General features: G+C 43.7%; 2 protein-coding genes across 4 annotated transcripts in view; one reads left to right on the top strand and one right to left on the bottom strand.

Annotated features, from left to right (window-relative positions):
• Positions 1–27,976, bottom strand: part of SLC35D3 (solute carrier family 35 member D3) — a 325,732-nt gene that overhangs the window by 272,566 nt on the left and 25,190 nt on the right. The window lies entirely within an intron of this gene.
• Positions 111–12,767, top strand: LOC308473840 (interleukin-20 receptor subunit alpha-like). Of its 3 annotated transcripts, none has more exons than XM_080999664.1 (8): positions 111–654; positions 2,198–2,272; positions 3,016–3,145; positions 4,043–4,221; positions 5,466–5,641; positions 6,803–6,941; positions 9,053–9,192; positions 11,479–12,767. In XM_080999664.1, exons 1-8 carry the CDS (start codon positions 558–560, stop codon positions 12,532–12,534), a joined length of 1,992 nt encoding a protein of 663 aa, XP_080855790.1. In that variant the 5' UTR covers positions 111–557; the 3' UTR covers positions 12,535–12,767. The 3 variants fall into 3 exon arrangements, with proteins under 3 accessions (XP_080855790.1, XP_080855789.1, XP_080855791.1); XM_080999663.1 differs by having other exon boundaries at positions 2,195–2,272; XM_080999665.1 differs by lacking the exon at positions 2,198–2,272 and having other exon boundaries at positions 119–654.

Here is a 27,976-nt window from a genome sequence, read left to right as displayed (position 1 = left end):
CACCTACTTGGAAGCAACTTCTTTGCAGGAATTTCACCATCTGTAAAGCAGGTGTTGGCAAATGGTGCGGGCATGGGGAGAGCATGAAAAGAAAGGGGGCTGGGTTTTGTCTGTCTTGTCTTGTTTTGTTTGTTTGCCAGGGATTCCTAGGACCTGGGCCCTGAAAACCATCAGGTCACACAGGAAAGAGTACCTCTAAGAAAACGCGGGCAGCAGGTACTCTGCCAGCTCCTAACAGCCGCCTCAGGCATCGCCCCACAGACAGACGCCTATTAAGGGTTAGGGCGGAGGAAAGCGGCTCCCTCGTCAAAGGAGGCGCTCGGTCCCGCGACTCTTCCTCCAAAACGTCCCGTCTGCTCCACCTTCTCCGTGGAGGAGGGAACCACCCCGTCGTCGTGTGAGAGAAAACCGCTCAGCTGCTGCGACCTGCTGCCGTTCCTCAGGCAGGCCTGCGGCTCTACTTGCGCCTGTTTCTGCCCGGTTTGGCGCGGCACGCGGCCCCCTTCGCCCGGCGGCCATGTGACCACGCACACAGGCGCACACGCCGCCCGCTCTCGATGTGCGGCGCCGAAGCCCTTCCATGGTTCTCGGCTCTGGGGCTGCTGCTGCTGCGCCTGGCCGTCGTTCCCGCCCCTGCTGAGCCGGTGGCGTCAGGTGAGTCCCGGCAGAAGGGAAGGCGCGTCGCGCTTTGCGCTGGCTCGCCTGTTTCTGCCTTTCTGTTCGCGCTCTTTCAAGGCTTCGTCTGCAATCTCGGCGAAGCTTGCGAGGTCAGCTGGCAGAATAATAACCATGGCGAGGAAAGTGTAGCTTTCTTCTTCAGAATCCTGTCCTGTGGGCTCTTTGTGGTCCGATGTTCTGGACTGAGCTATGTGCTGTTGCCTGGGGGTAGTTTGATCCTGGCCTCGCTTCTGGAAGCTGCTTAAATGCCGCTGTTCCAGTTTGGAGCGGATAAACAAGAGTGCTTCTGAGCACATAGAATCATAGAGTTGGAAGAGACTACAAGGCCCATCGAGTCCAACCCCCTGCCAAGCAGGAAGCACATGCGGAGTATCTTCGTCACCGCACGGATTACAAGTGCTGTGCAAGCCCTCAAAGCACAGGAGAGTCCTGACGCGACAGAGAGCTCTGAGAGGAATGTCTTCTCTTCCGCTCCCTGCCCCCTTCTATTCCTCAAGGTTTCCTACATTCATGGAAGCCAACTCTTAGAGGCGGAGATCCCTTCTGCCCCACAGTAAAATATTTGAGGGAGCGCCCCCCCCCCCAGTTGATGGGCATTGCCATTCAAATGGTATGTGTGCACTGCATCTTGTAGTTGATTATGTGGGGTGGGGCTTACCTGTCTCTCCCACCCCCCAATATTTTATTCAAGTTGGCACCCTTGCCCAGATTGCTTGATATACAAAAACAAGTATTGCCTGTTCTTTTAAAGTTAACAGGTTATTTTTATGCATGCCTACTTAGAAGTAAGTCACACTGAATTAACTAGATCTTAAGTGTCAGGGGTCCCTTTACCTTTACCCTTTTAAGTGTAACTCTATGGGTTTGCAACTGGAATAGGTTTACGTCCCAAGTATGCATGCCAAAGGCACAAATGCAGTAAAGTTTCTGTAGTTATTTGGAGTTGTAAAAACTATTGTTTTTAGTGTGTGTGTGTGTGTTTTGAATCCTCTCTCCTTACTGAATACTCTTTGGCACTCCCGCTGTCCTCTCTTAAAACCTCTCTTAAAATCTGTAAGAAATGCATCTGGCACCTTAATAAAAAATGCTGGGAAATATGGTTCCTGCGTTACTACACAGCACAGTGTGTCTCAGTGAGATGGAAATGATACATCTTCTTTGCTGCTTTGGCTGCTAAGAGTCTAAATATTCATATTTTGCTATTCATATTGCAGTACAATGCATGCCTATTTTGTCGAAAGTCAGATTTTGAGGAAGCAGGGTCCATGGTCTGGTCAGGTTTCTGTTTTACACAGAAAAGTAGGAGAGTGAGAGTGAGAGCTTTTCCATCCCTGAGCAAGAGATAGCATTACTTTTGCCGCAAGAAATCATATGTAGAGGTGGTGATGTCCTTTTAAGTTGAGTACAAATAGTAGCAACTGGTGTGTTGAGGCAGCTCATATGAATGAATTTACTTTATTACGGTCACAGACCAGCATAAGCGGCAGCTCATATAATCCACACTTTTTTTGTTCAGTAGATGCAAAGGATACTGAGGACGCAAATGCCATCTATACCAAAAGAGGGGAAAGTCTGATCTCCACTAAAGGAGCAGGTTACCTGGCCTTTGTTAAATGGACGCGGGTGGTGCTTTGGTCTAAACCACTGAGCTTCTTGGGCTTGCTGATCAGAAGGTTGGTGGTTGAATCTGTGCGACGGAGTGAGCTCCCATTGCTCTGTCCCAGTTTGAAAGCATGCCAGTGCAAGTAGATAAATAGGTACCACTGCGGCCGGAAGGTAAATGGCGTTTCCATGCATTCTGGTTTCCATCATAGTGTCCCATTGCGCCAGAAGTGGTTTAGTCATGCTGGCCATATGACACAGAAAGCTGTCTGTGGATAAACGCCGGCTCCCTTGGCCTGAAAGCGAGATGAACGCTGCAACCCCATAGTTGCCTTTGACTGGACTTAACTGTCTAGGGGTCCTTCACCTCTTACCTTACGTTTGCGAAGAGAGACCCTCATTAGGTATGAAGTGTGGGTGCTATGCTTCTTTCCTGAGCAAAGTGATAGCAAGAGTCATTACATCACAATGCCAGTGACACATAGATTAGTTTACATGCTACAACTACACCAATCTAACATGGTCATAAAACTGAGGCAGTTTTGGTTGCAATCAGAATCCTGAATTGCCATCAGCCAGAATCCTTGGCAGCTGCCTCTGCAGACAGGGAAAACCGGCCAGCGTTTAAAACTTGTTGGCCTGTCCATCCAGATGATCAGCTTTTCAAAATGCACATTGACAAATGGTGGCATCCTTATTGTCCACACATGTTAACTTGTTTGTTTTTCCCAACAGCATTGCGTTGTACTTTGCCCAGCCCTAGGAATGTTCATTTTGTCTCCAGAAACCTGAAGAATGTCTTACACTGGTTGCCGCCAGAAGGGATTCCTGAGGACAAATTAATTTATAGTGTGAAGTATTTAGTGTATGTTTTGCTGTTGATTTTTCTGTACTACCAATACTAGTTTGTGGGTTTGTTTTTTTAATGGTGCTTTAAATGTGCAACATGCTTCATCATGCTTTCTTTTGCAGCAGTAACCTCAAGGTTGAAGTTGAAGCTGGCGTAGCTTCATTCAGTAGACCGGCTCCTTTAAAATATAAACAGATCTTGGATTCTGGCAAGACAGTGATCAACAGGAGTCCCTAGCATCTCTGTCTGTCTCCCCCACATGCCCTCTCCTTGCTAGCACCTAAAAGGGAAAAATCACGAGTGGTTCTTGCTATTACATGAATTATTGAACGTAAGCATAGCAGTAAGAGGCATTGGATACATTGCACATTTTCAGTATGATAATCCAAAATTAATCACTGGACATTGTAGGGAAACACCCAAGCAACTTTGGTCCGATATGTATGAGCAATTGAATCATAGATTCATAGAGTTGGAAGGGACAACAAAGGTCATCCAGTCCAGCCCCCTGCAATGCAGGAATCTTTCACCCAACATGGTGCTTGAACACACGACCCTGAGATTAAGAGCCTCATGCTCTACCGGCTGAGCTGCCTTACCTTGATTGTTAAACATTTTAACTTGCATTGATTAAATTATATATATTTTGTTTCAATTCTTGCAAGCCACTGCAACGGCACTGCTTGAAAGTGCCTTATAAATTTAATGAATAGTTCATACTGTCATAATCACTTCAGCACATAGTTAAACTACAGAATTCACTCCCACAAGAAGTAGCGATGGCCACGAACTCAGGTGGATGTTTTTAAAGATTAGACAAATTGCTATAGGATAAGGCTACCAATTGTTAGTAGCCATGATCATAGAATGAGCACTGACCTTTTCTCTTTCTATTGATTATTTAAAATTCAGATATGGCACAGCTAGATGGATTAACGATGCAGAATGCAGAAATATCAGTCAGACCTGGTGTGACCTCTCACATGGAACAAGTGACCATAAGGAGCTATATCATGCCAGAGTAAAAGCCTTTCTGAATGGAAGTTGTTCCAGCTGGACAGAATCTCCTCGGTTTAATCCATTAACAGACAGTAAGGAGACGCCTAAGGAATGCTGTGTGTTCATAATAGTATTGAAAGTTTCCAGAGGGCAGATTACCAGTCAGAACTCATGTTGTGCAACAGACTCCACTAAAATGCGTGCGATAAAATTTGATGTGATGGTTGCTTAAGCAGGCACTAGTTTAAACATGGCTTGAAAACTGTGTTTATTATTCATTCTATATAGCAAAGTGATTAGGGCTTTGATCACAGAGATCCTGTGTCAACACTGGATTTGAATCACAGCTTTGTCATTTGCATGAACAGCCTTTTTGCCCAACTTCTTTGAGGTTCACACTAGACTTAGCATTAATTGCATAAAAGCAGGGGCAAACTAGGCTTTATTTAATCCAGCTCAAAGACCCAATTTGGCACCCTCCTCACACACATTTGCGTACACACACAGAGAGAGAGAGAGAGAGAGAGAGAGAGAGAGAGAGGCTGGGAGCCTCAGTGGTGCCCCTCTGGAGTCTTCACCTGGGGCAAAAACCCGGCTAGTCCCCATCCTGTCCCCAGCTATGGCACTGCATGAAAGCAACTAGCACATACATCTTTGTTATGTGAGTGGTGTAAAGTCTGGCAGGTGGGAGTTTAACTCTTTCTCTTCTATTACACTCCCAACAAAAATCACTTCGCCAAAGCTGTTATTTGCATTTCAGGGGAGCTGTCTTGCTCATGCTTTTTAGCTTACATTGAAGTTGGACTGATTGGCTGCTTTTAATATTATTGGGTGGAATGTGTTTCTAAACCAAGATTTGTATTGTGACTGTATTTTGGATTTTTCATGTTTGTAAACTAGCTTAAGGCCTTTGCCTTTAAAGGCAGCCTAAAGGTATTTTGTTTTTATTTATTTATTTTAAAAAAGTTCAAGGGTGTTAATAAGAGTTTGTAATTCACCATGGCTCACCCTGCTATTATGAAAAGTGTGATAGCCTGTTGGGCTGTTGATTCTGGGTGCCATGAAAGGGCAATAAATTAAACAATTTATCGTAAGGTTGAAGGGGAGAGAGGTGCTTATGGAGTTTTGTGCCTCGGTTGCTAAAATAACTTCACCAGCTTTTGAGTGTTACAAATCAAGGCTTGAGCAGGGATGGTGGAGCAGGGAGGGGCCCCATTCGCTGCTCTGCAACCACACATCAAAACAAAAGACTGATGAGGGAATATTATCACAGTTGGCTATAGTTGTTTTCTTGTCACTATGCACACTCTAATATATACTTGCTTTTCTTTTCCAGCTAAAATTGATCCACCCGCATTTGCCTTGTCTTCTGCTGAAAAATCTATTTCAGTCATTGTGGCTGCACCTAAGACATGGAGCAGAAACTCCAGAAATGAGCCTAATTATCTGCATGAAATATATCCCACCCTACAATATAACGTATCTGTATTCAACACTAAAAAAAAGACACAGGTAAAACTTGATTAGAAAGGGGTATTAAGCAATTTAAATTGGTTCTGGATTAATTGGAGATGGTCATGTTATTAAGATGTTGAGAAGGGGCAGTTGTCTGCTTTGCAGATAACATATGTGGATAGATGATGAAGACGAAGGATAGTTCTTGGAAGCACAGCATAATGGGGAGTGTGAGCAATGAGGGTGAAAATAACATGGTGCTTAGTCATGTAAATGACTTTCCCCTGATAATGATGACAGAAAACCACTACACGCGCAAGACAGTTGTGGGAGGTTGCAAATCTGGAGCAGAAGATTATATGTGGGGAAGGGATATTTAACGCTTTTCATGTGGGCCGGAGTCTTGCCCTCTGCCTTTAAAACCTTCCCCTCACCCAAACTGCTTTTTCTCCCAGCAAGAGGAAGAGCCAGAACTAGCTGTGGCAAAGAAAGAAATGCCAACCTGGGAACCCAGGGCTTGGTGCCATGTCCAAGCAGATGCCTGCGATCTCATCTCAGTTACCTGAACTATGTGATGACTGTGGTGGCTGGGAAGAAAGTGAAGAAAGGAGAGAGATCCTGTTCTTTGGCTGTCATCTCTATCCTGATGGCACTGTGTTTTTTAGCTAGCTCACTTAATCACAAAATATAGGCCTGCTTTCTCCTTATATGTAGGATTAAGGCAGGGGTCAGCAACCTAAGGCCCATGGGCCACAAACAGCCCATGGACCCCCACCGCCTGCTTGGGGACCTCTGCCGCCCACTCAGTTGGCTCCCATGCGCCGTGCTAAACCGGCACAGAGCAGAGCGGGGACTGCCTTCCATGATGCTGGCTGGCTTCCTATTGGCTGCAGGGAGCTCCTGCAGCCAGTGGGAAGCTGCGCACACGTCCTCTGCACCAGAAGGAGCTCCGGAAATAGCGTTTGCGCATGTGCATGTGCATGTGCAGTCCAGCCCACCACGGCGTCTGCGGGACCGTGAACTGGCCCAAGCCACAAAACTTTGCTGACCCCTGGATTAAGGTATAACAATCTGAACGGAGATGCACGTTTTTCTCCACTTTCTGGTGGTTGGTTCATAGATGAAACCATAGATAGAATGTTCCTGTGTTTCTGTGATTCTCCAATATATTGTTGTATAGCTAAGTTCTGAAGTGTGACAATACCTTCTTTCCCCTAGTGGATGTTCTGTATTAAAAGCAACAGACTTGATGTGTTCCATTTAGAGTCGAATACAGTGTACTGTGTCACAGTGCAGGTATATATTACGCCACTCCTGTTCAGTGGACTCTCCAAAGATTGCATTGCTACGTTGAGAGGTAAGCAAAGAACTATAAAACACATCTCCAATACAGGATGCAAATTTGTTGCTTTAATATCAAATAATTCTAAAAATAGATAAAAGTGGTTGAGAAATCCTTTTTTGTACAAGTCATGACAAGATCCTCTTGGCTTTACAAAGGTACGGTATATAACCTTGTTTCTTAGTGAAGCTTCTTTCTAAATAACAGTCAGCTGAGGACAAACCATATCTCCAGGCAACCCTAATTGCTGGATCTGTGCCTTAACAATAGGCTAAGAGCTATTACGGTACCTTCTCCCTTGAAATTCTAATAGATCATTAAAGAGCCCATGGATCTATAGAGACACCCAGCCACTCAAATGAGGCAAAGGATCATCTAAACCTGTCCAAATGGTGAACCACAGTGAACGATCACCTAGATTAGTTCAAAACAAGTACTGGAACTGCAGGAGTGGGCCCGATGTGGGGGAGGGGGGATCATTGCTCAGAGGCATAGATCATGCCCAGGTAGCATCTGCTGCCACCCCCATTGCAAGAATTTTCAAAGGAACAATACTGTATCATTCTCATTGAGGATTCTTTTACAAGAAAGCTATAGGACTACCACAGGCCATCAGACCACCTCAAGTAGTGGCAATGTGTGGGGGATTCCTTTTTAAGAAAAACCATCCATAGCCATTTCTATAATGTAAGACACAAAAAAGTCATGGAATATCCCTCTCCCCCACATGCACAGCGGATGAATGAGCTTGCAAAAGTATGAAGAGTATTTGACCAGTTTTTTTTCCAAAACCCCAGACAGCCACTACTAGTAAGCCTTGACAATAGTGAGCTGGATGAGTCACTTGTCTGATTTGGTATAAGGCAGCTTCCTTTGTTCATATATGTTCCACGTTTATAGAGTTTTCCTTGGTTTATAAAAGTACTCTTTTCAATGTCAGAAGTCCTGGAAGCACCTCTGCCATCTTTCTCTTTCTTATATGATGATAAGGGGAAAACCTGCAGGCAGTATCCTCATCCAGCTCATCCAGCCCCAACCTACCCCCAAAAAACTGCTAAGGCAGAGATCTTCCAGTGTTCTGTCCAATTACTGCAAAGGCGCCAGGAGGTTACATAATGGCTTGCTTTGAATTGTGTCACCCTGACTAGCTTGTCCTTTAGGTTTTGCTTTTCCCACCCTGATTTACAATGACTCTCCAATGTTCTGTCACCATCACCGCAACATTTCTGGCTATTGGCCAGCTTAGGGGAAGCATCTTTGAGCCGTGTTCATTTCCCCATCCATTCCCTCTCAACCTGTAAATTACCCGCAATAGCCTAGTGCTCCATCCTCCAAAAAATTACTGGTCTCCACTTTCCACTCTTCAGTGAAGGAAAATCAAAAGTTATATATTGCCTGCTGCACCCGTTTCAGGTTAGAGTTGCAGAAATAGGCCCTCTTTTTACTGCTTGCCATTTTCAGCACTGCCGTATTAAGTGGCTGCCTTTTGGTTCCATTCGATTCTGAAGAGCCTAATTTTGAATCTTTTATTAGAAACCAGCAAGTCAGCCCTTTTTAGTCCCTGTTAGCAATCTGTGTATCCCTAATAATTGGGGGAAATTAGGCAAAGAAGAATCTGCTGGCAAGGACCTCAATAACTTGCTAGGGAAGAACAGCCTAAATATAGAGTTTAAAAGAACCTAGCCCAGCTGCTCTACGAGTAAAAAGTTACAGAGTACATGTATTTTACCGCATACATACGACTTTTGAAAGGGATAATATTTCCCAAATGCTGTATTATAAGTGAAGAAATTGGGAGAAAGAATGGTGTCAAAGTGCTTTTATTGAAGCTACAGGCAACATTTCTTCCTTTCTGGCTGGCTTTCATAATTTTCACTGTTGTTCAAAAATTTTACAATAATTTATAATACTAAAATTGTTGAAATCTCAACCACTTGTAAAATACTGTTGAGTTGTGGCATGCATTTTTTAATGTTTTGTATTAATAATTGATATCGTTTTTATTATTGTCTTCTTTTCTAATGGAGCCTATTTAGACTTCCATATCCAATTACCAGTAATAAATGCTGATGACTGCTGGATATTTGGAAAAATGAACAGCATCTAATGCACATATTTCTCCACAGATTCGGCTTTCAAGGAGGCTGCGACAATCTTACTCGGATATATTTTGCCTGTCCTTCTAATAGTCCTTATTATTTTGGTGTTATGCTGTTGTGTATATAGGTACATTCATATCACAAAGCAAAAGTACCCTACAAACTTGGTAAGGGTTCTTTATTATCCCTGTAGTATGTAATGTATCACATGGTTAAGGCCCAGTCCATGCGCTTAAAAACTCCCCGTGTGAAAATATTTATTAACTAATATTAATCAGCCATAGGCCTGGTTGAAGAGGAACATTTTCGCCTGGGGCTCGGTTACTTGGATTGGGGTCAAGAAACTGGGGCAAAGAGTTGTAACCCACCTCCCCCCATCATCTTGCCCCCAGTCCATATTGGGGGCGGGGGCTGCAACTGCTTTTTCCAAAAGCCCAAGACGTTCCCCATGTTATTGCTACATCATATTTAGTATGAAGCCATATTAATTAGTCTGGGTTCTTTTCCAAGACATAAAAGAAAAGGCAAATGCTGGCTACCCCTGATTGGTTGTGGCTCTCAGATGTAGGGCTGCTGAGAGCCTTTTTAAGTGGAGATGTCAGAGCCTAAACTAGTATTTTGTATAAGCAAGGTAAGTGCTACGCTACTGAGCTGTGGCCCTTCCCCCATGACACTCTTGATCTCAGGGTCGTGGGTTTGAGCCCCACATTGGGCAAAAGATTCCTGCACCATAGGGGGTAGGACTAGATGACCCTTGGTGTACCTTCCAACTCTACAATTCTATTATATTATTATTCACCCACCCACCCAATATGTGTGTGTGCTGCATTTTCTTATTTCACCTAATAGGCTAATGTTTAGTAGTCTTCCACAAACTTGCTGATAAGCATCAAACAGAAAATTATTCTGAAGAATCTTTGCCTTAAGCAAGGACTAAAGTATTCTCAGGCAAAAAGTACTGAGAAGCCAGCAGCAAGGCTATATTTGCACATAAAGATGCATTAAAAAAGAAATCAATGACCACAAATTATGAATGGATGAATTAATTGCTGAGAAAAATAAGAAATGTAGAAATGTAGAAGCACTGAACTGGATCTACATTGTCCCCAGCTATTCAAGCCCTTGGAATTTGCAACACATTTATCCAGCAAACTACCTGGCTTTAGTGTCTGCCATTTAAAATGCACTACAATCTTCTTAAACATTTTTCCAACTTGCAGCCAAGCATAGGAACCAGTCCATTCAATTAAAAATCTACAAATGTAATTCCTTGCTTTTTGTCTACAAAAGAGGATAAAAGTAATGGGCCCTGACAATTGTTTTCCTTTTAATTGTTTTCATTGTTGAACATAATTGGAAGACTACTGCCACTATTTATACATTATATTAGAAGGATGGTCCTGTGTGGAAGGGCTGCAACTTGGTGGCGGAGTATGTGCAAAGGATCCCAAATTTGATCCCTGTTATCTCCAGGTAGCGATGGGAAAGGCTACCATCTGAAAACCTGGAGAGCAACTACTTGTCAGTATAAACAATACTGAGCTGATAGCACCAGTGGTCTGTCTCAGCAAAAGGCAGCTTCCTAACATTCCTAGCTATTGTTTGTGCAGCAAAATAATAATAATATAGATCAGTTCTTTTTTGGGGGGGGGACACAGGGGTACGCATACCCCTAAACATTTTGTGAATCTAAGTTTGGCCTCATTGAGGGGCAGTATTTCAATATGAGTAGGAAAATGAGAGTACCCCTAAGCATTTTTTTAGAAAGAAAGCACTGATATAGTCTTGACTTGTTCCAGAAACTGGTCGAAAGGAAAGGAAAGGAAAGGAAAGGAAAGGAAAGGAAAGGAAAGGAAAGGAAAGGAAGGGCAGTGTATGCAATACTCCCCAATCTGCATAATAGTTGCGGTGTGAAAGCACATAAATTTTATACATAGACCTAATCCAGCTAACATTATTCAGGACTAAATTCAAGTAAAAAAAGTGAGACTTTGAGAGCAATCCAATGCACACACCCTTATGCCATGCTGAAGGGAGGACATCATATTAGCTGGAAGCGCACTTCCATGCACCTCTCCTGGCAGAGCCATTCACCACTGCTCTCCCCTTGCCACCCACCAAACAGTTGCCAGCATCAGGCCCAGAAATAGAGTGTTCCAAGTGCGGAGAGGCTGAACTAGGCCAGAATTCATTGATTCTGAGCTTGTCTGGATGGGAAGCATTGAGACGAGTTCAACTTGGAATGCTAATGTATAGACAAATGTAGAAGACTGCCCATGGGATAATCAGATCTCTACAACCCACATGCACATTAACACAGTGGTGTGTGTACAACCTTAGTAAGTAATTAACTTTAGCTGGGTTGGGGCTTTAACTTAAAAGTAGAGACTGCAATTAACGGATCTCTCAGTTTTCTTTTTAAAATTATAGCTTGCTTTTTTCCCCCTCCCCAGGTTTTGAAGTATAGTGACAAATGTGAGAGAGGCAATTTGTTTCCTTCTGAAAAAACTGTGATTAACTTCATTACTATTAATATCGCTGAAGAGCAGAAGACCTCTCTGGAGGACACTCGTTTACTAGGCAGTGCCCACAGCAGAGATGGATGTTGTGATGGAAACAGTGTTGAGGGAAAAGCTTCAGAAGTGCAACTAGCACAACAGGATTCTCAAGACGCTTGCCTAAATGAGGAGGTTATGTTTGAAAATGAGCAAGATGAGAATAAGCTACCCATGATGAAGCTTGTATCTCAAAGGGCTTCAGGTGAGAAGCACGAGGATGAAGTTGTGGTCTATGAATTTGACTTGAGGGCTGAAGATACAACTCTGGTTCAAGAGAAGCTGAGCTTAAAAGCTGGTATTTGCGCACTAGAGGGACTGCTTCACAAACTGCAAAAAGTACCTCCAGATTTAATAACTGATGGAACAGAACAGGCCTACTGTCCCCAGTTTGGTGTGGGAGCTCCAGGTATCTGTTCAGGAGAGCAACCAAGAGAGACCCTTTTGAATAAGATGGGCTCTGGACATAATGGCCTCCAAGTTCCTTCACAAAATTTGGTTCCCAATAAACCAGGCCAAACTTTTTGTCCTCAATGCAGTGTGGTGGCAGATACTTGTTTGGCACATAATCAAAAAGAGACCTTCTTCGATGAGAAAAGAGCTGCACTTGAAAAACCACAAACTTTTGCAAACGTAGTGACGAGAAGTGCAACATCAAAGCATCAAACATGGGCCACCCAGGACCAGGAGGCAGCAAAGAAAGCAAAAGTGGAAGATGAGCAGAACATAATAATAGATTGGGACCCCCAGACTGGGATACTTAATATACCCTTCTCTAATTTAATAAGTGATGAAATAATTGAGAATGAAAAGTATGAAGATTCTCTGGAAGAGGGACTTCTGTCCAGAGTTTATGAGAGACAGTGCTCTGCTGAGCTGTTAGAGAGAGATGAAGAAAGGTATCTCCTGCACCTTAAAGAACAATGGGGACTGCATATACAAATGCAAACCTAACTTTCTTTCCTGTCATGATTTAATTGATTACTAAGTAGAATTATTTTAACAGTTAAGATTAATTGCTTGCTGTATGAAGCTGGTGACCATCAAACCATCAATGACTATCAAAGGCCATTGGTTTTAATTATTGGTGAACTCCAACAAAGTAATCTGCTTTTATTCATTCGGTAGTCTTGCACCAATGCACGTATTTGTTGAGAATTGCATTAATTCAAACCAATATCTATATATTTTTTTTAAAAAAACCAACACCAGTTAAACGTATACGATAAGGGCATAGAGTACATGCTTGTCAATTTCAGTACTAACTTTAGATGGAAGACACTTGCTAGACTTTGAAAAGAAATTGATTGTCAGAAAACCATTCAGCTTTGAGATGATCTGTTTGCCTCAGATAGGACATTGTGCTACGGTAGTGGAGTAGTAGCTAGAATTGAACCAAGTAATAGTGTCAGTTAGATGTAAATCAGCAAATAAAAATCTTGGGGGCAGGCATTGCTTGGCAGAGAGCAACTAACAGCCCCTGGTAGATACAACATTGTAATGGATCTGCCTGTGACTACCAGACATGACTGCTATATGCCATCTCCAGGATCAAAAGCAGCATACTTCTAAATACTAGTTTCAGTGAAACAAATGGAGAGGGTGGCTTGTCCTGTTTGCGGGCTTCCCATTGGCATCTGGTTGGCCCCGCTGTCTCTGATCCTTTGGTCTGATCTAGCAGGATTCTTGTAGCTTGACTCCCAGTCTCCTCTGCTTTTTGGCTACTGCATTCGTGCAACACCACACATTGTGACTGGTGTATGCTGGGAATAGCACATATAGGAAACAAAGGGGGAAACCCCATAGGCCCTGTTATGTCTCAAGTATGTGAAAATACACCTCCAGTCTTTGGAAACAGAAGTCTATTAAGCCTTTATAAGAAATGGGAGGTTAGGTGTGATCAGTTAATAGACAGAAAAAGCAGAGAACTTCAGCAAATGAAAATAGTATTTTGTCATTTTTGCCCCGTGCCTTTTGCACGCAGTATAGCTCTGAAGCAATTAATCGCGTAAAATATATCACTTTTCCATTTCTGCATCAACACAGTACGAGTAAATCAATGTTGACACTTTCAACATCCTGGAGGAAGTCACCTCTATTAGCCTAAAGCATTCTGATCACCTTAAAGTAATCAGGCCTGACACTTTAATCCAACCTGAGGAATTGGCAGCAGTCGGAACCTCTCCATAGGAAAGCATAGTTGCATCCAATATTTTGAACAATTTTGAATAATCAATTACATGGACAATTCACGCTAATCGAAGAATTCACTAGCTTGAGTTTGAGAGTTTGGTTACAGCATGTTGGTAAATTACATGTAATTGGCTGTGTGAACACAGTCAAATACAACGTCACACATGTAGGAAGAATGAATGCATATTGTACATGCTGCTGGCTTTTGAAATTAAATGGTTGGCATTTAGTGTTAGTGCCATAGCTTTACCTTTTCCTATTTGTGTTTTAAAGATAACATCTGAACAGGAGTATCTTGTATGAACAAACAGATGTGTGTCTGAGGCACATCTGGCAAAGCTGCTTAAAACTTCTCCAAGCACTCAAACACTTCTCTACTCAGCTTTCGCAAATGTGAATTGTAAGGTTATGAAGGAAAAATAATGTGGGACATAAGAAAGCCAGCTCATACATACATGTACACCACTTGATTCCTTTGTCATTTGATGGCTCAAGTTAATCCATGAAAAGGTATTTGTGTCTGATGTGACACAGCAGTTCTTATAGTGACTCGTTTCCACTAGTCACCTTTTGGTGCTGTATTCATCAAGTGATGATTGTGTATGTGGTGCCAAGGTTTAGGGAAAGCTATCTAGAGACATGAAGGTGAAATTATCTGTTAATATGCAGTATTAAATTCTAGAGATCTGGAACCTCATACCTAGGGCCAAATGCAGCTCCAGTGGCCTCTCTGGGCCTTGGGACTTTCCCTCGCCAACCCAGCTCTGCTTTGCACCCTCCTTGAGTGTTTTTGGCTGGCTGGCATCTTCCCATGGATTCTGATAATGCTTCTTGCTGGCCTTAATGGAGGATAGGGTGAGTGTGTTGGTAAAACCTTGAGAGGCAAAGGGGCTACGCCTCTACATCCTACTGGACAAAGGGTGCTTATATTGTAAATCTAAAAACTGAAGAAAGTTACTGCTTCACAATCTTATAAAGCAGAGACAGGGGCAGGATAGACTTCAGTCCTCTCACCATCTACAGCTACCCCTCCCTCCTTCTAGCCTTGCACCTGCTGAGCCTCTTGCCATTAGGCAAGCCTTCCGCTAATTAACCTGTGGTCTTTTAAACTGTTGGGAGTATTGTTTTTATTATTATGGTATGCATTTTTGTGTTTTTATATTGTCAACCGCATCTTTGGATGAAGGTCTGTATAGTTTAATAAATGATGATGATGATGATAATAAGCACCAAGACATTCAAGAAATTTGTGGTAAAAAGGAAACGTTGTTTTGAAAGTTGTTTACATCCATGGCTAGCTTTGATACCATTTAATTATAACAATTTTCTGATTAGTCATATGAGCATCTGCAAATGCCAACATTATTAAAGGAACACAGGAAAGGGAAGGAGTATTTGATATGGGAGTGGTGGAAAACGATATCTCTTTCAAATACTGTACTTCATCAGCTCCAGATAATGTGCCAAGAATTTTGAGCTGTGTTTCTTGATACACCCATGATTCAAAAGTCACATAATTTTTATGCTGCCAGATCCCCAGAGCTTTGTCTATTATGATGATACAATTCTTAGTAAGTTAGTAGTTTCTTTTTAAACTGCCCTTTTTCTTTTATTATGTTTGTGAGCTGCTTTGGGAGGTCTATATAGGGCTGTGTGTATGTGTGTGTGTGCGCACACACACACAAGTTAAGTACTGTATTGGAGTAAAAAAAACACCTGTCAGCTCAGTTACTTAATGCTTAGTTCATAAGAAATACAGAAGACAGGGCTCAAAGATACTAGAACTGAATCAACTTGACTGTACTTCTATGCACTGGATTACTCCCATAAGGTTTGCTGCATTATTCCAAAAGTTCTAACACAATGGTACATCAAGTGTCCAGTCTCCTTGTTCACAGAACCTATGAAAACATTGTAGCTAAAATTTTATCCAGACCGTAAAAGCATAATCCAAGTGCATTTTATTCTTTACCAAACATTCCAGATAGCACCAACCCAACACCATTTGCACTGTGTCTAGTTCTCACGTAGTGGACGAGAGCATCTTACACAGGTTACAGATTCTTGATAATGGGGAGATGGCACATTTGCTGCTTTATAAGAGGAGGAGAGGTGTGCCATGAAATGGTGAGGCATTGGTTGGGACATATAAGCTGCTAGTTATGTTTTGCTTTACAGGTCTATATGAACACTTCTGTGCTTCGCTTATTAAGGGGGAAAGGGCCCATCCAGCAAATTTAGAACAGAAGTATAATAACTATTTGGCAACAAGAAGTATAATAAGATGTCATTGTATTTTGTACAGGAGATTGTATTCACTTGTTCATCATTGGCATCTACAGGCAGTTTCTAGTAGGCACCTGAGACACTCAGGAAACTGCCACGCACACAACAACCTCTTTAGAGACAAACAGTAGTGATAGCCACAGAAATGGAATAACATGTCCTCAGCAAGCACATATTGTGGTTTCTTTGCTGGTAAAGTGAGATGCCTCTGTACTGCAGAAGTACTGCCTGGAGAGAATATGGCCGGAGGACTTCCTGAGTGATCCTCGCTAATGTTAGGAAGTGGGCAATTTGCATGCAAGCCTGCAGCTCTCACATGCAATCCTGGCACTGTATTATTTGGGGATAATACAGACACCAGAGATAATAAGCACATTTATTATATCAAGAGTGGAATGAGCTTACCAAAGACATTCAACAGAATCTGCATACAGGACACTAATAACAGGCTAAATATTAAAAACCTTAAGATTTAATTTTTAAAGCATGCATGGGGACACATAGGAAAAATAAAATGCAGTAAAAGTGGTGAGGGGAAGGGTGTGAGAAAGAGCTTGTTCACATTTGAGCATAATTTTGCTGTTAATCTGCTTTCCCCCCATTTGGATTGGAATGGAGTAGGCCATATCCATACATGTTTGAATTTTTATTTGAGAGCCACTTCCATCTTTCCCATTCATACCACTAGGCATTCCCTTTATCCCCCCCCCCCCCCGACTTCTAATTTGTTGGTTTTATTATGCCAGTTATGTACTGGCAGGGCATGGGCACAGATAGCTGAAAAAAATTCCTGTCCAAGAAATTTAGGCATTGCACTCAGGCAATTGTAAATTTGCTTGTACAGTTTTCTGGTTTTGTGCAAATCTGAGGGATCAAAAGAAGAAAAAGATTCCTCTGTTCAGGAGTGCACCTGAAATAGTTACGAATACAAACGGAAAAGAAGTGGTACTTGGGGAAGTAGGTAAGGTAAAGGTAAAGGACCCCTGGATGGTTAAGTCCAGTCAAAGGCAATTATGGGGTGCGGTGCTCATCTCACTTCAGGCTGAGGGAGCTGGCATTTGTCAACAAACAGCTTTCCGGGTCTTGTGGCTAGCAGGACTAAACCGCTTCTGGTGCAACGGAACACCGTGATGGAAGCCAGAGCACACAAATGCCGTTTACCTTCCTGCTGCAGCGGTACCTATTTATCTATTTGCACTGATGTGCTTTTCAACTGCTAGGTTGGCAGAAGCTGGGACAGAACAACGGGAACTCACCCCGTCGCAGGGATTCAAACTGCCAACCTTCTGATCAGCCAGCCCCCAAGGCTCTGTGGTTTAGACTACAGCGCCACCCGCTCCCTACTTGGGGAAGTAGTGGGTATGGAAAGGAGAGTACAGTGGTACCTCTAGTTACGAACTTAATTTGTTCTGGAGGTTCGTTCTTAACTTGAAATTGTTCTTAACTAGAGGCGTGCTTTCGCTAATGGGGCCTCTTGCTGCCGCTGTGCCGCTGGCACACAATTTCCATTCTCATCCTGGGGCAAAGTTCTCAACTCGAGGTAACTCTTCCAGGTTAGCAGAGTTCGTAACCTGAGGCGTTTGTAACTCAAGGTACCACTGTAATTGCAATAGACCACATATTTGGAAGAATTTGTTTTATGTAATGGACAGATGGAAAATTGGAAGACCTTTTAACTTTTCCTCTTCTCTTTTATCTTTTTTAGCTTCTTTATTTATTTAGTTTCCCTTTGTTTTCTCTTTCTACGTTTTTGTTTTTATTTAGATTAGTTTCTTTTATCTTATTGTATTATGAACATTTTTAAATAAAATCTTATTTAAAAAAAGAAAAGGAAAGAGAGTAGCAACAGATCACAGTAACAAATCATTTGCAACCCCAAGCAGAGCAGTCTGGAGCCCAGTTTTTGAGGTTTGAGAATGAGACAGCCACACATGGAAGAGCAAAGAGAAAACATGGAATAGGTCTTCCAAAAAAAAAAAAAAAGGTACCTCATCTGGTTGATTGGGAAAGGGAAGAGAGTGACGGTTTGGCTAGCTGATGGGCTTGAGCAAGAGTTCAATGTGTTTCCTTTTTCTGTGAGGATGGGGCTTGGTGGAGGTGAAAGTACTTCTTCAGCAGCAGAAATTAATACAGAGAGGAAAAGAAGAACAGGAAAGGGGGGAGTCCACCAGAAATGTTCTTGTGAGGAATGTGAATACCGCCCCCCCATCATTCAGCCCAGACATTGAGGTCCAGTGCTGAGGGCCTTCTGGCGGTTCCCTCACTGCAGGAAGTGAGGTTACAGGGAATCAGGCAGAGGGCCTTCTCGGTAGCAGGGCCCTCCCTGTGGAATGCCCTCCTGTCAGATGTCAAGGAAATAAACAACTATCTGACATTTAGAAGACATCTGAAGGCAGCCCTGTTTAGGGATGTTTTTCAATGTTTGATGTTTTATTGTATTTTTAATATTGTGTTGGAAGCCCAACCACATGGGTGGGAGGTATACATATGAATGATGATGAGTGAGGCCTCTTTGTGGGGTTCCAAAGATTCCTAACAGCTAAGGTGAAAAAGATACTTTATACGCTTAACTTGAGCTTGAAGATAAACAAAAAAAGACAGAAAATTATGTGTAGTGAATGGGTATTGCAAGTTTATAGAACCATAGAATTGTAGAGTTGGGAGTAGCCGCCAAGGGTCATGTAATGGTGACATATTCGTCACTGCTAGCTTTTCATTTCAGGGAAGAAACTGGAATGACCAGACCTGGGATCCTCAGAGTGAGTCGAATGCTATACATGCCATTTTTGCCAAGGAGAAGACCCCCCCCCCGGGCTCTGCTTTGACTAGGGAAGCAGCAGTCGCTTCTGCTGCCCCAAAGTGAGTTGCTGGGGGTTTGGAGGGGGAGGTTGGCAAACACCTTGCAAGCTTTTTGCAAGTGTTCAAATCAAGCATTAATAAATGCTAATCTGCAGTTTATGTGGGGGAGGGGAGAAAGTTCCTGATATGTCATTTCAGTCCTTTCCTTTCTAATAATGTGCTGCCTTCAAAGACAAAATTGGCAACTCATCCAATAAATATAATTAGGGACATACATGGTTCTGTTTTAATTAAAGTAAGTGCAGTGGCAAATGATGCCACCCTATGGCAAATGCTGCCAGTTCCAGTACCAAGGGAAAAAGCTGATGTCATGTGCACAGACTATGTTAAATGTTCTTGTTACAGCTCAGATCTTTGCTGCTTCGCTTCAAAAACTGGTAAAGCAGTTTTGATTTATTTTCAGCTCGGGGCAGAATATGTACTTTGGATTTTGGCCCAGGATCATTTATTATGGAAATAAATCCCGGCATTGATTGTTAACGCATGCTTAGGGGCAGACAGGGGCAGCCTGAGGCATTTTGTAACCTGAGGTGATCCACAAAATGGCACACACACACACACACACACCATCATGGAAGAAGGCGTGAGTGAAGATCTGCATCAGGAACGGTGTGTGGTGATCAACATTGGGAATGGCTGAGGAGTCAAATCAGCCTTACCCAACAGTTGGAGTGGGAATCAAAGGTTGTCACTGGCGGGAAAGCAGCCAACTCTAAATCATGCCAGGCAGGTGCAGAGCCCAGCAGATCTCAGAGGGTTTCTTCCCTCGGGATGAGAGTGCCTCCTATTTGCCAAGAGGTCACTGTAGAGGTGGCATGGGGGGGGTCACCTAGGAGGAGGCAGATCTGGCCTCCAAGGAACGTGCCACAGCTGACTTTGCCACTGTGGCAAAAGCAAAAGCAATGGGTGGTGCATTCCTTGGAGGCCACATCTGCTGCCCCTGAGGATTGTGCCACCTGAGGCAGTCACCTCACTTTGCCTCATGGGTGGGTCGGTCCTGGTTGCAGGACAGTTTGGCGTGGTAGTGTCGTGTGAAAGCCCTTCGGTGAGGTCAGTTAGAATGCATTAGGGTCTGGTAGCAATACCTTCTCCCAGCCAGTGAACAGGAACTGAAATGGATGGCTGAGAGAGGCATCTGAAACAGCTGTTTCTTTATTCCAAAATAGAAAGGTAAAGGACCCCTGACAGTTAAGTCCAGTCGCAGACAACTCTGGGGTTGCGGCGCTCATCTCGCTTTACAGACCGAGGGAGCCAGCATTTGTCCTCAGACAGTTTTTCCGGCTCATGTGGCCAGCATGACTAAGCCACTTCTGGTGAAACAAGAGCAGTGCACGGAAATGCCATTTACCTTCCTGCCAGAGTGGTACCTATTAATCTACTTGCACTTTTTGGGGTGCTTTCGAACTGCTAGGTTGACAGGAGCTGGGACTGAGCAACGGGAGCTCACCCCGTCACAGGGATTCAAACTGCCGACCTTCTGATCAGCAAGCCTAAGAGGCTCAGTGGTTTAGACCACAGCGCCAATATATTCCATTATATTCCAATATAGCAGCCTATAAAGATGGCCTTTAACAGCTATCCACTGTTAAACTAAGCAAGAGCCATAGCTCTGCGGCTGAGCATCTGCTTTTCATCTGGAAGACGCTGGGTTCAATCACAGATATCTCCAGATAGGGCTAGAAATATGCACTTTCTGAAATCCTGGAGAGCCACTGCCAATCAGTGTAAACATACTGAGCAAAATAGCCCTGTGGTCTGACTCAGTATAAGGTAGCCTGTTATGTTCCTATATGTGCATGGGATAACAGGAATGTGCTATTTTACCCAGGAACTCATGTGCTACTATCTTCTTCAAGACATGTCTCTGTCCAAGAAAGAAACATGAATTAGGTGGAGACCAAGGATTGCAGTACTTTAAGGATGATAAAGAGTCTTATTGCACTGTAAAGACTAACAGGTTTCTTATGGAACAATCTTCCACGGACTAGACTCCAAAGTTTATGCTATGATGTATTTGTTTGTTTCAAGGTTTGAAACACCTTGAGATGTTTTGTTGTTTTTGTTGCAAGAAACTAACACCTTATGACGATGACTTTTGTTTAAGTCCCATGAATAAGAATGAGAGATCGCCCTGACTTACAGCTTGAGGGTTTGGTCAGTTAATGCAATGACTGGCCTCTTCAGAGTGATGTGGACTCCTCATTCTGGTCCTCAAGTGCTCTTTCCCAGCATTACAATGACATTTTGGATTGGAAGCCAAATATCCTTGTAAGCACAGCAAGGCTTCACAATCAAAATCAATCGATAAGTTGGCATGGTAATGAGGAGCGGTTTTTCATTTTATTTTCACTTGGATTCCCACTGCTGGGGTTTTCGATATGGCAAAGCAAATGTGGTTTCTTAATGTGGTTAGCATGTATCTCCACATCACTGCTGCATTGAGATCAGCGTTCTGGAGAGATTTATTTAGGGAATCAAAGAAGCAGCCTCGTTAATGTTGCTTTTGTAAATTTAGCTTCTTCTCTAACTTCTGATCACTGCGATAATGCAGCAGATGGCTCTGTTGTGTTTGGCTTGATTTGATTACTTGGTACTTCTCTGCCTGCCCTCCAATAGTGTACGTGAGAAGCAGCGTAGAGCTGGGAGAAAGCTCACAACCCTCACAGGAGTCCACAGGAGTCTCTTGCATTGGAGCACATCTTCAAGCTCCCTCCAGGGACTGGCACCAGTCCCAGAACAAAGTGTTGCTTCAACCCCTATCCAAATTTAGTTGCAATTGGACATAGGAAACTGCTTCATACTGAGCCACACCATTGGTCCATCTAGCTCAGTACTCTCTGGCAGAGATTCCCATGGGTTTCAGGCAGACTAGCATGGGATCCAGGTTGATGTCAATGCACTGAAAGCTGATGTTGGAGCTACATGCGAGCTATACCAAGAAACCATCAAAAATCCCAGTGGTGAGAACCAAGTGAAAGGAAAATCAACACTAGCTCCCAGCTGTGTTGTCTCTTGGACCGATTATAGGTTTACAACAGTGGCAGCTGGTGTTCATTGGGCCTGGGTGGGCAGAATGCAGGAAGGTTAAGGGTAGGTGGAGCCAGGGTCAAAGAAAGGTAGAACCAACTAATTCTAGTTTTGTCCCCATCCTCCTTGATGCTAAGTTCCACAGGAAAAGTTGAGACTAAGGAGAAGGATGCTGACTCCACCCACTGCAGTTGCTGTAGGGAAGTAGCTTGGTGAAGCTGGTGAAGCTGTGCCCCATTTGCCCTAATGGAGCAACTTCCACAGGCTAACCATCAGAAACGTCCTTTTCATTCCAGAAAAGCACATTTCATCACATCATTTAATTTGTAAGGCGCATTTCCATAGTTAAAACCACACTCACTGTGGCTTAGAACATGAAAAGATTTACAGGTAACAAATGTAGCCATCAAAACACATCAAAAGGTACACAGACGTAACTGAACAATTTCCACATAAATCATTGTAAGAGATAAAGATACAAAAAATAACAGCAACAACACCTCAACAAAAACCTCTAAACAATACCCCAGTCCAAGGGTCTGTTCAGCAGCCTTGGTTTTTGTAGCTGGAGTAAGTCAATCAGGGCCCAGCCCTCCCAGGCCAGGTGGGGAAAGGCCCACAAGGCAGGGAGCAGGTCTTTCAGGACTCATAGCCAATATGGTCCCATTTGATGGCCAAAAGGAAGACACAGATGTCACTTGTGTTGCAATCACATACAATTTGCCTAGGAACAAGCCCTATTAAATGTTGTGGTACCTACTTCTGAATAGCTATGTACAGTATAGGAGTGCACTGCTAATGTTTTCTATTAAGTACAGCTGAAAGTGAGAGCTTATCATACCCTAAGAAATTAACTAGTGGAATTATGAGGTGATGTATGCATTGGCTGCTGGTACTTTGCTCTTACAATTGTGTTGAAATGAACTAAAAGGAGTGTGATGCTTGCTGCTGCTCCAGAAATTATCAGCGTTATAGCTTTTACAGAGGGTGGATTTGAACAAAAGGGCTTTCCCCCCATTAACATGCACTTGATTTTGTAGTGGCCATGTACTGGGAATTGCAGAACTTAGTTATCTGTAAGGGCTGAGCACAAATCAGGCTCCACAGTCAATGCTCATTTGAGCCACTAACAACATAGCTCCCTGCCTTTTATTTTAACTTCTGCCGCTTCACCAGCTCCAATCCTCATTTCTGGACAGGAAACCCTGCATTTTCAAGAAGAGGGCATCATAGGATTGTTGCTGTTGGTTGGTTGATTGTTTTTTTAACTATCAAACCATTCCAAAGGCAGCAGGGAAGAAGAATTAAAATCTTAGACAGGCACGCTGGAAAGGTTTTGTCTTTTAGAGAATGGCTGACATTCAATTTGGACAGTGTGCTTTCTTCCTACAGAAGGTTTTCTAGCCTTATTGATTCTAAAACTTTTTTTTTAGCCTGCCATTCCTCAGAAAAGAGCCAAAGATGGCTTACACGCAATAAAGAAAACAACAATATCGTAGCAAATGAGGGTGCGTTTACTAAAAACAAGCAGCAAAACTGCAGAATTAAATAGCAATGGAAAGTGCAAGGTTGCAGGCTGGGCAGCTAGGAGACAGAGCTATGCCTAATTTCTGTTAGAATCCAAGGCTTTGGCTTTGGAAGAAGCAAGACTTTCTTGGGGTGTTAATGCTGTGGAGGTCATGTTCTATATATGTACAAATAAACCATATATCATAAAAGCACCACAGTCTCTGCTGTCCCTCATTCTGAAGACACCAAATCCTGGGTAGAACCCTTGGAATCTCGCACCACTCGGAGGGGTGGCACACAACATTATGTTTCCGGGGTCTACAGGGTTGAAGGCAGCACAGTCTGACCTCTGTCGTCAAACCGGGGACCCAGGGCCACTGGGGAGCTGCTTCCTCACTGCCTCCCAGGTAAAATATCATAGCAGGAAGGAAGTCAGTCAGGCCCCATCCATCAACCCAACTTCTTGGGCCAGGCTCCAGTCAGCTGCAGGGACTTTGCTTCCCCACTCGCTGCTGGAGGAAATAATCAGCTCTGGCTGCCAGTTGCCCTGGAACTGCAGAAGCAAAGGCGAAAGGCTTCTTGGCTACATCCATCAGTCAAAGAAGCAAAAACCAACAGCAGCTATTCAAGGAAGATTGGCCTGGCCACAACTGGATACAAAGGCACACAGCTCACCTGTCTCTCCCTCCACCTTCCTTCCTTTATGCATCTTTGAAAGCCTGGAAGGATAGTGTCTGGCTCTGGCTGTCTGTTTCAAGCTCTCTCTCTTAAACTGGAGTGAGTTGCTTGGGTGGACAGTAATTGTCTGAAAAGCGACACAAAATACAGTGGTACCTCGGGTTAAGTACTTAATTCATTCCGGAGGTCTGTACTTAACCTGAAACTGTTATTAACCTGAAGCACCACTTTAGCTACTGGGGCCTCCCGCTGCCTCTGAGCTGCCGGAGCATGATTTCTGTTCTCATCCTGAAGCAAAGTTCTTAACCTGAAGCACTATTTCTGGGTTAGCGGAGTCTGTAACCTGAAACGTATGTAACCCGAAGTGTATGTAACCCGAGGTAACACTGTATAGGAAATAAGGAAATAAATAAATATAATAACAAATTACACCCTAATTACAAATCTCACTGCATCATGGGTTTTGTAGTCCAAATGCTTCCCACTACATTATCATTCAGACCTGCTAATTTCCCAGTACATTTTGTGTTCTGTTTTCACAGTCTATTTTCTGTGAGAACGCTATAGCAAAAGCTGGTCACAAGCCAACAACATGTAACCCACAGAGACAACAGAGTAACTTTTTATAGTTGTGTGTGTCAGCAATCAAATTAAGAGGTGGTGTTTCTTTTGCCAACACTCAGGTTGGTTTCTTCCAAGATGCAACCATGGGAACTGTGTTAATAAATTGCTGGAGCCAAGCCACAGAGGTTGGCTGCAGTACTGCCAGCTGCAGTACTAAACAATGTTTTTGCAAACTCTAACAGCTCCACAGAAACTCAGTTGATAAGAGTGTAACACAGCATTACCACTTTGGAAAGGGAATGAAGTAAGGTAAGGAGAGAGGACACTTCTCTTAAGGAGAACAAGCTGTTAGTATGGAAGCCTTTTCATTTAAGCTGGCTGCTGGAATCAAAGATAATTTTGCATATGTGAAAGCAAATGAGTCTCATCTAGCCATGAGAAACTCCAGCAGCAGTCCTAATTTGACCCACAAGGGTGCTTTCCCCAAGCTGCACCCATGTGCCCTACACCTGTTACATATGACTTCAGGTGTGGGACACATAAAGGCATTGTTCCCAGTCTAAAGAGGGTTTTGCGGACACCGCCAATCGGCCAACTGGTGGCACCTGCGAACCACGCTCCTTTGTAAACATTGACAATTAGCTGATCTTTGGCACTAGCAGAGTAATAGGGCTCTTCAGATGCCACAATGGCACTTGCAAAGCTTTGTTCCTTTCCTGTGAGGTTTGATTTCAAACTGCATGTGCAGAAGAAAATGCTTCACCTGGTGTCACTGTGATGCCAGGTGACTGCCAGGTGTCCAGCCCCACACACCTGTCAAAATGGGCCACAGGGGTTGGGGGAGGTCTGAATCCAAACCGCTGGCCAGATCCACTTCCCCAACCTTATATAAAATGAAAACAACAGCCAATGCAATTCCACAGCCCATCATCGATAGCCACTGCTACGCTGCAGCTATGCTGCTATACCCCCACCCCACCCCACCCCCAATTCCTCAGTAATGTTGGAAACAAAATAACACCTGGATATATGAGAGTGTTTGCAGAGAAGGCACAAGAATTAAGGCTACTCTTACAAACACTCTGGCAACTCCCTTGCTATTATCCAGTTGCAACATTGTTTGGTGCTTTGAGGGAACCAGTTGCAAGAATGCTAGGATTAACTCACACAAGCCATTTGTGACACAAGTATGCTGGCAAGAGAAACCTACAGAGCCACTTTCAGCACAGCTCACATCATAGCCCACTGGGAGGGGCAGACAGCATGGAACCTCTTGATGCATCCTTTCTAGTCTCCCAACATTTAACTGTCATGAGACAAAGGTTCTTGAGAGCAGAAGCAGTAAGGCCGACAAGGCCTACACAATCATTCAAGCCCGCTAACTGCTAACTGTTAACAGCAAACTGCTAAGTCCCTGTGGCTCGTGACTCATCTTGATTGATGACTCATTCGCCCTATAAAAGTAGCCAGCCTCTCTGTGGGCCTCAGAGTCAATGTATCTCGGTGTGTGTTTCAGCTTGTGTGTGTGTGTGTGTGGTGTGTTGTTGCAGGCAGAGTGGCTTCAGGACTCTAGTAAATCAGTAACTAAGACTGTGCCTCTGTGAACAGTCAGGTACAGTCATACCTCGGGTTGAATGCGCTCCGGGTTGAGTGCGTTCGAGTTGTGCTCTGCGGCAACCCGGAAGTAACGGAGCGTGTTATTTCCGGATTTCGCCGCTTGCGCATGCACAGATGCTCAAAATGACATCACGTGCATGCACAGAAGCGGCGAAAAGCGACACGCGCATGCACAGACGTGCCGTCGCTAGTTACGTTTGCTTCTGGATGTGAACGGGGCTCCGGAACGGATCCTGTTCGTATCCAGAGGTACCACTGTAGCTGCTATGAGCACTCTGTGTATGCTCTTTAACTATGCTATTTATGAACAACATTATTTTCTTAAGTAAAAGTTTTATTCTGTTTATGAACAAGACTCTGCGTTGATTAATTTACCTCTGCACGACATTAACACCCTCCCTGAAAACAACCATCTTCTGTCCTTCTCCACCCTATGTGTAGGATTTCCCCAAACACTCATATAGACTGATACCTCATGGGGCTGTAGCTCCGTGGAACAGTTCAGGGTTAGCAGATGAAAGACTCCAGGTGTAATCCCAGGTTGAAGACTGCCATTACAAAAGGCTGGGAAGACACCCAATCACACCCACACACCTCTGGTAATATACTGCCTCAGTATCCTGTGTCCCCCCTCCCAATGCCTGCCCCATCCTGAAGTAAGAAACAGGTAGCCAGGCTCCTTACCTACTATTCCTCATTTAAAAAGTCAGTTCAAACCATCAATATTTTCCTTAAAATGCATACGTTGTGAGGTGAATTCTGAAAGCCACAAAGAGGAGTGGGGTTGGCCAAGCTTTCCTGCATCCTTGCAAGACTCCTGCACTTTTGCAAGTTGCACGACTGACAGCAAAAGCAGCAAGTGCAGCTTTCCCCATCACTGCCTCAGCCTCTTTGCCCTTATGTGTGGCTGATTTCTCCCTGCCCCTTGCGTGGAAGCACAGGTCTGAAATATGTGTGCTCCAGCCCCTCTGATTTGAAAGCTGGATAATGTGGGCCTTGGTATCAGCTTTCTCTTTTGATCCTTCTGGCTTCCTGAGATTACTCATCCACCACAGAGCTGCCCCTTTTTTTAGGACATATTCTTCCACAACTAGACCAGGGCTTCCAGTAACTGCTGACAGGGACTCCCACTTTATTTCACTTTAACAAAAGGAAACTAACACATTGTACTTCTCAGTTCCCTTTTTTCTTGTGGTTGTTCAAAGTGGGCCCCTGCAGACTTCCTGTGGTCACCCTAACATTCAAGCTCTTTTTGCCTTAGGGTTGCAAAGGACACCGAAAAAGACTGGGTGAAAGACATTGCATTGGCCAATTCTAGATGCCTACTTTATTTTAATTTTTATCCTGCTTTTCAGAAAAATATTGTCTCCCAAAGGACTCACACCAATGGTGTTGTTGTTGTTTAAAAAAAGATGACCGGTTCTTAAATTTTCAAGGTAAACAGACAAGACACATAAGGGGAAGGTAGTGGTGGAGGAAGAGCTTGACAATGCCAGAACAGCATGTTGAGTTGTGGACAGGCATAACATTCATATCCAGTTGTTGGCAGGCTGATCTGCTGGGGAAGAAGACCTGCTGGGTCAGACCAGAAGCACACCTAGGCTACAGCCTGTTTTCACAGTGTCAAGCCAGCTGCCTATGGGAAACCCCAAAGGAGAACCTG

The sequence above is a fragment of the Podarcis pityusensis genome (assembly GCF_964106645.2).
Source record: "Podarcis pityusensis genome assembly, chromosome: 3".
Lineage (NCBI taxonomy): Eukaryota > Metazoa > Chordata > Lepidosauria > Squamata > Lacertidae > Podarcis > Podarcis pityusensis.
This window is presented reverse-complemented; position numbering and strand designations above follow the sequence as displayed.

Coding starts and splice junctions, on each gene's coding strand:
- LOC308473840 (XM_080999663.1), top strand. CDS start 558: ATGTGCGGCGCCGAAGCCCTTCCATGGTTCTCGGCTCTGGGGCTGCTG. Junction 655..2,194: donor TGCTGAGCCGGTGGCGTCAG/GTGAGTCCCGGC, acceptor TTTTTTGTTCAG/TAGATGCAAAGGATACTGAG. Junction 9,193..11,478: donor AAAAGTACCCTACAAACTTG/GTAAGGGTTCTT, acceptor CCCCCTCCCCAG/GTTTTGAAGTATAGTGACAA.